The sequence below is a fragment of the Saccopteryx leptura genome, chromosome 12 (genome assembly GCF_036850995.1).
Source record: "Saccopteryx leptura isolate mSacLep1 chromosome 12, mSacLep1_pri_phased_curated, whole genome shotgun sequence".
Taxonomy (NCBI): Eukaryota; Metazoa; Chordata; class Mammalia; order Chiroptera; family Emballonuridae; genus Saccopteryx; species Saccopteryx leptura.
The window spans coordinates 9,759,692-9,774,132 of NC_089514.1; the positions used below are offsets into that span (position 1 = coordinate 9,759,692).

The 14,441-nt window shown below is 40.1% G+C and overlaps 1 protein-coding gene across 7 annotated transcripts in view; it reads left to right on the forward strand.

Moving 5' to 3' along the window:
* Window positions 1-14,441, forward strand: part of NT5C3A (5'-nucleotidase, cytosolic IIIA) — a 54,133-nt gene that overhangs the window by 24,535 nt on the left and 15,157 nt on the right. For 2 of the 7 annotated variants that reach the window (XM_066354410.1, XM_066354414.1), the window contains one exon: window positions 12,613-12,667. The exons of 1 other annotated variant lie outside the window; for it this stretch is intronic. In XM_066354410.1, coding sequence (XP_066210507.1) covers window positions 12,632-12,667 — 36 coding nt within the window. In that variant the 5' untranslated portion in view covers window positions 12,613-12,631. Of the gene's footprint in view, window positions 1-6,652; window positions 6,737-7,360; window positions 7,519-12,612; window positions 12,668-14,441 lie in introns of those variants that run through there. 4 more of the 7 variants (XM_066354415.1, XM_066354413.1, XM_066354411.1 and 1 more) reach the window with 4 other exon arrangements.

A 14,441-nucleotide genomic window follows, 5' to 3' on the forward strand; every position in this document is an offset into this window, starting at 1 on the left:
AAATTAAAACAAAGTTTTTCATCTTGTTCCATTTCAGGCACAGGGCTTCAGATATAAAATGGAAACAATTTCAGTACTGAGCATCTTGACGTTTTAGAACAGGGCGAATCTGAAAAGGGGAGCTAAGAAAGACTCCCTTCATTTTTGAAACTGTCCTACCTCCCGTTTCCCTGAACTTGACCTACCTATTGCAACAATGTCATTTCTTCTGGAGTTTAAACTACAGAATTTATTACTTTAAAATGAAAAAGTAAAGATGAAGTAGACCGTTGTTTTTCAACTGCCAGTCCTTGGACTGGTCAACGAGAAATTTCAAGTCGATCCCCGATATTGTATGAATGTTTTAATACCCAATGGTCTTAGCCAAATTTGCTTATGCTAGGTGATTTCTGCCTTAATGATCCCCAAAATAATTCTCCCATTTTCACTGGTCCCCAAGTGTAAAAAAGTTGAAAGCCACTGATAGAGACTATGACCAAGAACTTTGAGTTCCTGAAAGTTACTAAGTTACTCAATCTTAGAGTTTTGCATAGAATTGTTAAATGCATTTGAGATTAGAACTGTAAGTTTTCCTCAGTTTGCATAGATGTCTGTAAGTTCATAAATGCAGTGACCACCGTTACCAGCAGTCACCTAAGCAGAGTAAGTTTTGGGTATGACTTGCAATGAGAAAAACTTATGAGAAAATTTTGACTTGCTGATGATTTCCCCAAAATGTAATCATTTATTGTTTCATCTTTGTCTTTGCTCCTTAAACATTTTAAACCATATTCATATAAACATGTATAGCGCCTTATCTTAGTTTTGTCTTGAATAGTGTTGAAGTTATATAATTGTCTGTTGTTCCCAGAAGAGTTTTAAGAGAAGTCAAATACCTATACTGATGTTTTGCATGTTTAAAAAATAATCACCTTTCTGTGTACACTGTGCAGCAATTAGCAGAAACCGGTTTTGCAAGAGTCCATATACAGAGTAGTGCATCTCCTCTCTGACTGAATTGTCTTCCTCATACAGCTTCTGTTGTTCTCTTTGGAATAGCTTCCTAGGGTGTCAGTCAAGTTGATATTGAAGGTTAAATGGTGGAATGGTAATTGGATTATGGTAAACTGTGAGTTAGTAATTAAATCTTAGATCATATTATTGAGAAATAGAACAGGTTTTATGTGGGATTATGAAGTGATTTCTTTCACATACATCTATGTATTAATTCATATACCTTTATTCTCTTTACTTCCCTACCCCAAGATTAAAGGCAAAATGAGTCAATCAATTAATAAGCAATTAAGGTTTAAATGGATACATTTTATTTTCTATGGGTTTTTTTGTTGTTTCATAACCAGAATTTTCATAAAAATTTTGTGGCAAAATACGAAGTGATTATTTATAGCTTTTAAAGTTAATTGAAGAATTGACAATATCTAAAAAGTTGTAACCAGTTACTCAGAAGTACAAATGGATATCCCTTTCTCCATTGATAAAAGTCAGCCAGTTCATTTTTTTTTTTTTACAGGGACAGAGAGTCAGAGAGAGGGATAGACAGGGACAGAGAGATGAGAAGCGTCAATCATTAGTTTTTCGTTGCACATTGCAACACCTTAATTCAGGGGTCGGGAATCTTTTTGGCTGAGAGAGCCATGAACATCACATATTTTAAAATGTAATTTCTGTGAGAGCCATACAACGACCTGTGTACTTTTACACATTATCCAATAAAAATTTGGTGTTGTCCTGGAGGACAGCTGTGATTGGCTCCAGCCACCCGCAACCATGACCATGAGCGGTAGGAAATGAATGGACTGTAATACATGAGAATGTTTTATTTTTTTTATTTTTTATTTTTTTTTTACAGAGACAGAGAGTGAGTCAGAGAGAGGGACAGACAGACAGGAATGGAGAGAGATGAGAAGCATCAATCATTAGTTTTTCATTGCACGCTGCAACACCTTAGTTGTTCATTGATTGCTTTCTCATATGTGCCTTGACCGCGGGCCTTTGGCAGACCGAGTAACCCCTTGTTGGAGCCAGCGACCTTGAGTTCAAGCTGGTGAGCTTTTGCTCAAACCAGATGAGCCCGTGCTCAAGCTGGTGACCTCGGGGTCTCGAACCTGGGTCTTCCGCATCCCAGTCTGACGCTCTATCCACTGTGCCACCACCTGGTCAGGCTGTTTTATATTTTTAACATTATTTTTTATTATTAAAGATTTGTCTGTGAGCCAGATGCAGCCATCAAAAGAGCCACATCTGGCTCACGAGCCATAGGTTCCCGCCTTAGTTGTTCATTGATTGCTTTCTCATACGTGCCTTGACTGGGCCTTCAGCAGACCCAGTAACCCCTTGCTCGAGCCAGCGACCTTGGGCTCAAGCTGGTGAGCTTTTGCTCAAACCAGATGAGCCCGCACTCAGCCAGTTCAGTTTTATAAGGGGAGAAACATCTTCCAAAAGTTTGAGTCCTGCATAAAAAATTCTTTACTCTGTGGCATACTGTGTTAGGCCTAGAGTTTGCATTAGGGGTAATATACGAGTTGTTTCTGTTTTATGACAATGAGTAAAGAATCTCCAAGGCAACAGGGCCCAGTCATTGTATCCAGAGATGAAAGTCCATGTTGCTGCTGAAGAGACTGCTTTTAGTGGGTTTTTTTTTAAGTATCCTACAGCTATTTGAAACAAAATTCCGTTTTCTTTTGTGTGTGTGTGTGTGTTTTGCTTGTATCCTGTTTCCCTTTCTGTGGCAACTGTGCATTCTTATTCGTAGCCATCTCCACCCTCTCATGAATTGCTGTGATGTGTCTGTCATAGCCTAGAAACCGCATGGTCGAGTATGGAGACAAGTGCCACAGCCCTTGTCCATAAGTTACACAAGCAATAAGTGACTTAACCTCTCCAAACCGTAAATCCCTTATCTATCAAAAGAGGGGAATTACTGTCTTTCTCTCAAAGCTGTACTTACTAGAATAAATTAGTATGCACATAAAGGGCAGTTGCGTGCTCCTGGGACTCCAACACACAGGAAGCAGTCCAGGAATGTGAGTCCCTTGCGGAGGGACACTCCACCAGACGCTCCATCCCACCCCCACCACACATGGACTTACTGGGTGGGACGCAGACGGAAGCCCCCGTTAGGCGGGAAGCAACTCCCAGGTCCTCTGTTCTCTACTCTCCTTTGATGAGCGGAGCAGAACACCAGCGATCCAAAGATACATATCTTCTACCCTTAGAGACCAAAACACTCCCCTGTGAAGGTATTAGCCATCTTTCTTTTCAGGCTATAAAGTTCTTTGTTTTGTACTTTAGAAACAGTTTCAAATAATTCATTTATATGATGTTTTCTGGTCTGCAAGTTTGTTTCTTTTAACTTTTTTTTTTTTATGGATCATGTTTGGTGCTACCCCTGTAACATTTTTTTTAAAAGATTTTATTGATTGATTTTATGGGGCGGATGGGGTGGAGAAGGAGAAGTAGTTGCTTCACCCCAGCTATTCATTGGTTGCTTGTCACATGAGCCTTGACTGGGCAAGCCCAGTCCTTGGTTCGAACCAGCGACCTCAGCATTCCAGGTCCCACAGGCCAGGTTCCTGTAACTTTTTGTTTTTGTTTTGTTGTTGTCTGAGAGAGAGACAGGCAGGAGGAGAGATGAGAAGCATCAGCTCATAGTTGTATCACTTTAGTTATTCCTTGATTGCTTCTCATATATGACTTTATGGGGAGGGGGCTCCAGCAGAGCCAGTGACCCCTTGCTCAACCCAGAGACCTTGGGCTCAAGCCAGCGACCTTGGGCTTCAAGCCAGCGACCTTTGGGCTCAAGCTAGCAACCATAGGATCATGTAAATAATCCTACACTCAAACTGGCCACTCCACACTCAAGCTGGTGAGACTGCACTCAAGTCAGACAAGCCCTAACTCAAGCCGCGGCAACCTTGGGGTTTTGAACCTGGGACCTCAGCATCCCAGGTCAATGTTCTATCCTTCACCACCACTAGTCAGGCTCCTGTAATATTTTTAATAAGCATTTTATATTTATCCAGGAACTCGTTTATTTTATAAATCTTAGAAAAAAGAAAAAGGCCTCTTAATAACCCATCATTGATACTGTTTTTGTTTTTTTTTTAGAGAGAGAGTGAGAGAGACAGGAAAGGAGAGATGAGAAGCATCATCTCGTAATTTGGCACTTTAGTTGTTCATGCATTGCTTCTCATTCATGGCTTGGGGCTCAAGCCTAGCCAGCGACCATGAGATAATTTCGATGATCCCACACTCAAGCTGGCGAGCCTGTGCTCGAGCCAGATGAGCCTTCCAACCTGGGACCTCAGCTTCCCAGGTTGACACTCTATCCAGTGCACCACCACCGGTCAGGTACTTTCTTATATATTCTATTTTAGACTTCCTAAGCTTATAAAAAGATTTATCCCCAAAATTGGACTCTGGTTGTAAATACTTGTAACTTTTTCCACTAACAGGCGATCGCATGAACCTCAGTGCAGCTGTAATCGTTTTCACATAACAGTGCCATCCAGGGATTTACAGGCGCAAGTTCTGAAGTCAGAGTGATCTAAGATGAGGTCGGGCACGTTCAAGGTGGTATGGCCGTAGACTACAAGTTCGGATTTATTATTATTTTAGAGAGATAAGGAAGAGAGAGAGAAAAAAAATAGAAACATCAGTCTGTTTCTGTATGTACCCTGACCAGGGACCAAACCCCCCACCTCTGCATATCAGGATGATGCTCTAACCAACTGAGCTATCCTGTCCAGCCTAGGCCAGAGTAACCTAAGTTTGAATCTATTTCTGCCACTTGCCAGCTACAAGCCTTAATTTATTCACCTGTAATATCAGGATAATAATAGCACATTCCTTCTGGGGTTATGATATCGCATGAGACAAGGAATGTCCAGTGCTTCGAAGTGTCTGGCACATCTTAAATGTACAATAAATTTTAGCTATTGATAATAATTATTTTTAAGAACTGTATAATTTTACATTTTGTGTGTATAACACAATTTATTCATCTCTCCTGTATTAATGAACTTTTAGGTCATTTAGGTGTTTACAGTTTCCCGGTATTATAAAACAACTCTGTAGTAGACATCTTTCCAACTAAGTATTTGTGTATTCTGCCTTACTTCTGTAGGATACAAAACCACTGTGTGCAAGGAAAAGAAATATATATTTTTAAAGCTTTTGACAGTATTTCTAAATAGCCCTCCAAAAAAGTTGTGGAACTCTCAACTCCAGCATTCTTTGTTATTGTTGTTGTAGATGATTTATCTTGTCATCTTTCAAACTGACGTCTTTAACATTCTTACAATTGCCAACTGTGTTATATGACAGGAGAGTGAAGTCATCATATTCATCCCTCAATGCAGAAGTGTTTTCAAAATGAATCACCTCGTTGCCCGTGAGGCCCCCCCCCCCCCCGACTTAAGTATAAAAGATTTCCTCTTAGAGGAATGTGTTGTTGTGAACCTTCTCACTTTATTAAAATAAGGCAGCAGTGCCAAGCTTTTAATGTTTGGTAGAGACCAAGTTTGGATAATTGGTTAGTAGCCTTTCTTTTTATTTTTTCCAGTAATTTTTAAGTGTTGGGGGCTTGTTTTTAACAGAATACTACTTCACAAAGTTTGATTGCTGAAATGCTGTGTTCTCTTAAGCACGGAAGAGAGAAGACTGATACAGAAATTTATTTACATAAGGGTAGCTCAGCCCTGCACCTAATGATAAAGCCACCCAGGGCCCATGCGTCATTTATCAGGTCCCGACACATGGTGCTAGCTAGCACAGCCTTGCGCTCCCACGGCTCCGGTTAAAAGCAGGGCTGCTTCTCGCTCAAGCGTAAAAATTCACTGAAAAATAAAAGTTAAAATGTTCCTTCACAACAATGTGACTGCTTTTATTAACAGCAACAAAAGAACTTTTTTTGCTTTTTTTTTTTTTTTAAGGAAATCCCGTGCATGGTCTTGTTAAGTATTTCAAACAATGCAGGAAAACGTGAAGAAAAACATAAAAAATCACCTTCAATCCCACTGCTTGTAATAAAGGCTCTCAGTATTCTGTTGACCATACCTACAGGCCCCATGTCTTTTTTCCCCCATGTTTTAAATGAGCTGATCTTTTAAAACTTGTAAAACACGGACCGATTACACTAGGTTTAAGTGCCGTGGCTTCACGTCCGTTTGCACAGTTGTGCAACCATCGGCACGGTCCCCTCCAGAAGTCCCGTCACCCCCCTCGTGGAAACTCGGTACCCAGGAGCAATGCCCACCGCCCCGTCCCCAGCTGGTCCACCATAACCTCCTCTTTTTCACTTTGCACTGAAATACAGTATTCACACTGGGGGGAAAAAAACAAACAAACAACCCCCCCCCCCCCCACATACCACGAGTACACTAACAACCATAAAAGAAAACCACCAGGAGGAAGGAAGTAGTTAAGCATTTGCGCTCATGCTGAAGTTCCCTTTTTCTTCTGCACAGCAAGGGGCCAATGCTCTAATCCTGCAGATTGACCCTCTCTTAACTGACACGTTTCTTTCTGCGGACCGTGGTCTGCAGACTGGCCGGTGACTGGCTCCGAGCTCGCAGGCCTGTCCCTGGGCAGCGAGACGTCACGAGCCTGTTTTTGCATAGGGCTTAGCCGAGGCTCTTGGGACCGCCCCCGGGTCCACCTCGTGCTATATTAGTACTCCTCCGACAGGAAGAATTTTCTTTCGCTGGCGTAGCTGGTCCGGTTCCCTTCAGGGTAAGTGTGCACAGTTCGTGTGAACAAATGAGCTTCTCCCGTTTTCACCTGATCCGATTCTTACTTGGTTTCGTATCTAGTTGGAATTTTTAGGCATTATAAAACATAAATTAAGGAACTGAAAACTGAGTGATCCAGTAGAATGCAAAACTGGAATTTGTAAAGACCTGAATGTGTGGCGCTTTGCAGTGTCCTGGGTCTCAGAAGTTTCTAGGATCTAATCTTAAGAGCTTCTTGTTTGACATACAGGTGTTAAGAAAAACCGAAGTACCCTCAGAAATCTCTTTTTAAGGGAAAAAACATTGTAAGACCCGGTTTTCTTGTTCATTCAGTTGCTGTGTGACTCGGTTCTGCTGATTGTCACATGCTTTGTGTCTCTAGGATTAGGAACTATTTATTATGGCTAGTAATAACGATAATTCGTTTTTATTTGGTGCCTCTGAGCCTTATCCAGGATATCACGGAACAGGATTATACTGGTGTGTTTTATGCGTTGACAGAAGCTGGATTACTGTCTCTGAGGCTTATAACAAATTGTATATTGTAAATTAAGACTCAAACATCTATATTACCATATATGACTAAGTCAGATTTAAATAATTGAATTTACTTTATTTCTTATAGCTGTTTTTAAATCAAGAAAATGAGATAATGCAGCAGACTATTTCCTAAAGCAGCTTACTTGGTTTCTGTTGGCAGCCTCTATCCAAGCATCTCTGGATACTGCTTACCACCTGTGCAGTCTAGGACAGACTCAAGGACAGAAGAACTCAGAGTACCTTAAGGGTAATCAGTATAAGTTACTTAATTTCTATGTGCTTCAATTTAACTCATCTTGAAAAATACTAGCAGATATTAGGGCAGTGCAGGTGGGGAGGATAGATGAATAAATTGTAAGCTCTGAAATTAATGTATTTTCATAAGTATCCACTAAATTCTGACCAAGGGCCCAAGTTTTGCTATTTAGGAGAATTAGTTATCAATTGCCAATTTTTAAATAACTAGCCTTTGAAATGTTTCCTCTTTCCTTCTGCCTCTTTCTCTTCTCCCATTATTTAAAAATTGATTTGAGAGAGAGAGGAGAGTGGAATGGGGGCAGAAAGAAATATCGATTCATTGTTGCACTTATTTATGCGTTCATTCCTTGATTCCTGTATGTTCCCTGACCAGGGATCGAACCTTCAACCTTGGCTTATCTGGAGGATGCTCTAACCAACTCCAGGCTCCTCCCACCTTTTGTTCTTTGGTTTCATTTTTGTTTCATATCTGCATTGAGAAAGTTTCACTTCCCAGTTTGTGTATTTTTTTTTTTACTACTGCCTTGAAAATTTAATTGGGGAGAATTATTTAAATGCCTCAAGAAACTGATTTATAATGCTATGGAAATAATGAATTTACAGTTTAATTATTTTTCCCCCCATTTGGTAATTACCCCAGGAAACTTATTAAATGCCCAAGCTTAGGACAAGTAATGCAGGTTGCTGGGAAGAACAGTAAAATGGATTCATTGTGGCAGTTTAGTCCTGTTACCAGTACTCTGTATTATGGTAATACATGCCTTTTATGTAAGTGGTCTACAGTTTGTCCTTCAGAATTTCATGACCTTATTGGTATATAGTTTAAATGAGTCTTCAGGTATCAAAATTAAAGCAGAAGCATAACTTTTTGAGCTAAATAATATATATTAAGGAATCTATTCTTTTTCATTTTCCCTTAAGACAGAATCCCATGAGCCTTTAAAAGTACCCAATTTTCATTTAGATACTTTAAAACTTGTATACAAACAAGTAAATGTTTTTCACGTAGATGTATAACTTATCAGTCATTGATTTGTACACATATGTTTAAAGTAAAGTTAATCATTTAAAGTAAAGAATAAAGACCACAATAGCTAAAACTTTCAGTTCCCAAGTGTTCCAGTGAAGCTCTTACCTCTGGTTTCAGGCTTGAGCCTTGTCCTACATGTTCCTTGTAATGAACCCTGTGACAGTGTTACAGAGACCTTAGCATCCCCCGGAAAGCACACAGAGCAGTTCCGTTCCACCTGCCATGTTATTCAGTCCAAGTTGAAAGATTCCGAAGACTTAAACCCTCAAAACTTCCTTTGAAGAGAGTTCATAGTTCAAGGGTGGTAGTTTCTATTTTTGAACGTGTCTTCTACGCTTGATGTGTTTTTTCCAACAACTCTTCTCCTGAAGCATCTGCGACAGATGACTGTTGGCAAAGTAAGCCAGAACTTTATATACCAAGTATAGGTTTACAAGCCTATTGGTTTAAAAATACCCTGCCCTCATTTTCTATGTCTTCCTTAGCGTTGTGCCAGAATGCTGACATTTATGCCAGTCTTTTCACGTTTATAACGATAGTGACCTCGGGCTGATTTTTGTATTAGGACTACAGTATCACTTTGTGTGAGATTGTTATGGAACAAGGATAAGTTTTGGTCAAATTGCCGGGGAGGATTGGGAAGCACAAAAAGTCTGCAGTTAAAATTTTCATGGTGTCCAGATTATCAAAAGTGATTTCCCAGTTCTTGATAATTCCTAAAGTTTGAAATCTAGCACTTTCTGATCACCCTTTGTTTTTGTGTGCATTTTGCTTAAGTAAAATTTGAAGAGATCATGACAAAGATGATTATTATTTTACCTATTAACACTGCCTTTTTTTTCCTTTTTTAACTAAGCATGAACACTTATTACTTGGGGTTTAGGGGGTGGGGAGAGATTGGGCTGCTTGGTCATGTGTAACAAAAAGAGCTTAGATTCCCAGATATTAAAATGTATTCTTCACTGCTGGAAATCTGTTTTCATTGGGCTTTTCCAGTGTTCCACAGAGTGTGTGGTATTTCTGTAAACTCTATTGTACTTTTCCACATTCTCCTTCCTCTTTTTCAAGCTAATAAAATGGTTTTGTTTAAATAGTACCTTCTGAGAAATCCAGGCTCCATTTCAGCTACTAGACATCAAGGAAAAACCTTAAGCATTTAATATTCTACACTCTGGTTTATAAATAAAGAAATAGACTTGTAGGCGGCTTCTCTGACATTTCTGTTTAAGCTAGATGACTCTGATACAAAGAAGTTAGACCAGAGGTTACTTAAATTTGACTCTTTGTTTGACTATATCTACAGTCATAGAAGTTAGGCCAAAGGTTGCTTAAATTTGACTCTGTGTTTAATTGTATCTACAGTCATAGAAGTTAGACTAAAGGTTACCTAAATTTGACTCTTGCCTGACCTGTGGTGGCACAGTGGGTAAAGCATCGATCTTGAATGCGGAGATCGTCAGTTTGAAACCCTGGGTTTGGCCCTGGCCGGTTGGCTCAGTGGTAGAGCGTCAGCCTGGCGTGCAGAAGTCCCGGGTTTGATTCCCGGCCAGGGCACACAGGAGAGGCGCCCATCTGCTTCTCCACCCCTCCCCCTCTCCTTCCTCTCTGTCTCTCTCTTCCCCTCCCGCAGCGAGGCTCCATTGGAGCAAAGATGGCCCAGGCACTGGGGATGGCTCCTTGGCCTCTGCCCCAGGCGCTAGAGTGGCTCTGGTCGCGACAGAGCGATGCCCCAGAGGGGCAGAGCGTCGCCCCCTGGTGGGCATGCCGGGTGGATCCCGGTCGGGCGCATGCGGGAGTCTGTCTGACTGTCTATCCCCATTTCCAGCTTCAGAAAAATACAAAAAAAAAAAAGAAGAAACCTTGGGTTTGCCCAGTCAAGGCACATACAAGAAGCAACTATTATGAGTTGATGCTTCCTGCTCCTCCCCGCCTTTCTCTTTCTCTCTCTCTAAACTCAAAAATAATTTTTTTTTTAATTTGACTCTTATGTTTAACATCTACAGTCATCTAAAGACTACTAACCCCCAAACTACAATTATAATGACATTTTTGGGTGTGATCAAATGTTTTATGAATTATATAGAGTATATGTATATATATACAGATGGATAACAGGTACTACATTATTTTTTCACATGTGAAAAATTAGAGATATCTTATTATTTGGAAATACTTTTTAGTCAACTCTAAGATGGCAGTAATTATAAGATCATCAGTTTATTAATAACCTTTTTGAGAAAGAACCATTGGGGGAAAATACTTTCTTTTTTTTTTTTTTTTTTTTGTATTTTTCCGAAGCTGGAAACGGGGAGGCAGTCAGACAGACTCCCGCATGCGCCCAACCAGGATCCACCAGGGAGCGATGCTCTGCCCATCTTGGGGCGTTGCTCTGCCGCAATCAGAGCCATTCTAGCGTCTGAGGCAGAGGCCACAGAGCCATCCTCAGCGCCCAGGCAAACTTTGCTCCAGTGGAGCCTTGGCTGCGGGAGGGGAACAGAGAGACAGAGAGGAAGGAGAGGGGGAGGGGTGGAGAAGCAGATGGGCGCTTCTCCTGTGTGCCCTGGCTGGGAATCGAACCCGGGACTCCTGCACGCCAGGCAGACGCTCTACCACTGAGCCAACCAGCCACGGCTTGGAAAATACTTTCTTTATAAGACCTTTTTCCAGTTTTATGCATTTAAAATGGAAGGTGGGCCTGACCTGTGGTGGCGCAGTGGATAAAGCGTCGACCTGGAAATGCTGAGGTTGCCGGTTTGAAACCCTGGGCTTGCCTGGTCAAGGCACATATGGGAGTTGATGCTTCCAGCTCCTCCCCCCTTCTCTCTCTCTCTGTCTCTCTCTCTCCTCTCTAAATGAATAAATAAAATAATAATAATAAATTTTTTAAAAAAATGTCATTTCATAAAAAAAATTTAAAAAAATAAAAATAAAATAAAATGGAAGGTGGGGGATGGATTTAAGAATTAAAAGAGTTTTAAAAACTTTTTTTCAATGTTTATTTTACTGATTGTAGAGCGAGGAAGGGAGAGAACAGGAGCGAGACAGGAATATCTGTTCCTGTATGTCCCCTGACCAGGGATCGAACTGGCAACCTCTCTACTTCTGGACGAAGCTCCAACCAACCGGGCTATCCAGCCTGGGTTAGAGTTTTTATATATCTGCTACAACACATATTAATTATCAAGAACACAGAGCTAAGGTCCAACTTCTGTTAACTAAAGTTTAAGAAAAAGTCTTATTTTTTTTTTATCTTACTACTGATTTGCCCTTTTTAAATAGTGCTTTTATTATAAAATTTTACTTATCTAGAATAAAGTAAAAGTAAAATCATTGAGCACCAAAAAGTAAATAAGTAATTTTTTTTTTCATTTTTATACTGCAAAAATGAAAAAAAATTTACCATAATGAGATATTTTAAAAACTGCTCGTTTTGTTTTAAACACTGGACGTATATAAATTTTACTTAAACCCCTAAAATGATTATTCAGTTAACAAACACTGTCACATGTCTGTTTTGTGCTAGATACTTTGCTAGAGTCAAACACAATTCTGATCTTCATTAGTTCATATAATTAAAGATTTTAATATGAGAAAATTAAAGAACACATTTGTGTATTATGTTTCTCCTTACATTCTTTTTATATATTCCTTCATTGCTTTAGTAATAGTTGTGCATAATTTTCCCACAAACATCATCCTTACATGTAGAGAAATGTTGATAAAATAGTCTTGTAATAAAGCATTTTCTTGCAAATATCTACTTCACCTTAACAGTATTCAGATCTTCTTAACATCATAGAAATTCTTAGAGGAAAGCTGCAGATGGTCCATGTAAAATTTTCAACCTCCAACTTTGTGCAATAGAGGAGAATCTTGCCTGTGCTTCTTAGGAAAGAAAAAAGACGCCTTCAGTAACTTAGTGTTTAAACCAATCCAAAAACATCCCACCTCGGTATGTCATTAACATACAGGGAGAGCCTGAAATGTATGTGTGTCACGTGTGCCTTTTTTTTTTTTCTCTCTTTTACTGTGACATCACCTGGGAAAATCCAGAAGATTGGATAACCAAGATATGACTAATCAAGATTCTGCTGTACATGTGAACATGGTGGGTATTTAAATGTTTCCAATTCCGTTTATTAACGGTCACCCTTCACCACTTGTACCTCTGCCTCTAACCAGGTAACTAACTAATCCTGGGACTGTGTGACTTTATGCAGATCTTGCTTCACAATGTTTGACACCCAGTAGAACCTCAAATATCTGTTGAATTGAATTTTAACTTACCTTTGAAGTTCTACTCTTTCAGCACATTTCAATTATACGAAAATATAAATTTCAACTCTATATAATATAGTTTTAAACTGTAGTTACCATAATATACTTTAGTTTCTCAGACCTTACTCATAACTGGAATGTTCTTAATTATACTTAGTGTTAAAGTATGTAAAGTGCCTACTAGCATGTAGTAAGCACTCTAAATGTTAATCTCCTGTATTATGTTAGTGTTTTAACTATGTATGTAGCATGTTTACTTGTACATGTAGAAAAAAATATCCGTTCTCCGTCTTCATTCACACTTACAAAGTCCTAAAAATCACAGTTTCCCCGTTATCTCTCTGTTATTTTCTCTTTCTGGTTTTTTCCTGTTCTTCCTCTTCTCTGCTTTTCTTCCTGCGTCTTTCTGGCTTTCCTTTTCTGGTTTGAACCTCTGAACCGGAGCCTGACTTAGCATGCAGACAGCTTTGTGTGACAGTTAATAAATCTCCTGTTCAGATGAACTTTCCATCCAGTGTATGACGGGAGGGAAGGCGGACTCGAAGCACTGGTTAAGCTGTCCTCAGCATGGTTGCTGCTGTTAGGAGGAATCATAGGAAATTGCTGTTTTTAATGCATCAAATATAGTCCAGTACTGGCAATCTCATATGATCCAACCTATCATATGGATGTGAACTTTGTCTCTATCGTGTGATTAGTATTTGATTCATTGGTATTGAGCTTGGATCTGATATATGGAATTAAATCAGTATAAAGTTATTTTCTTGCTTGAGTCTTACTTATTTTTTTAACCAAAATGAATACAAGTGATACAGGAATGGCCTACCATATAATTTTGTATTACTTGGGTCCAGAACCTAACATGTATCTCTTTTTTTTTTTCCTTAGTGAGAGAGAGAGACAGACAGGTTCAGACAGACAGAAAGGGAGGGACATGAGAAGCATCAACTTGTTGCGGCACCTTAGTTGTCCATTGATTGCTTTCTCATATGTGCCTTGACCAGGGGGCTCCAAGCGAGCTAGTGACCTCTTGCTCAAGCCTGCGACCTTTAGACTCAAGCCAGCGACCATGGGGTCTTGTCTGTGATCCCACACTCACGCCAGTGACCTCGCGGTTTCAAACCTGGGTCGTCTGCATCCCGGGTCGACACTCTATCCACTGCGCCACTGCCTGGTCAAGCTAACATGCCTCCTTTTGAAGCAAGTAGCCTTGTAGTCAATCCACAAAAAGGCTATGGAAGGAAAAAAAGCCAAAGATGATGTATTAATATATTTACTTAAAGTTTTTGGCTTGGATTTTCTTTTCTAAAAATGTTGATACAGCTTGTAGGTTAAAAGCTCCTTAGGATGTTAGCCTTTTCTTTTCATGGTCTGGCTCCAAATCTCACCTTCTAGACTTTACACATTTCCCCTCTCTCTCTCTCTCTCTCTCTCTCTCTCTCCCTCCCTCCCTCTCTCTCTCTCTCTCTCTCTCTCTCCCTCTCCCTCCCTCCCTCTCTCTCTCTCTCTCTCCTCTTTCTCTCTCTCCTCCTCTCTCTCTCCTTTCTCTCTCTTCCTCTCTCTCTCCTTCTCTCTCTCTCTCTCTCCTCTCTCTCTCTCTCCCT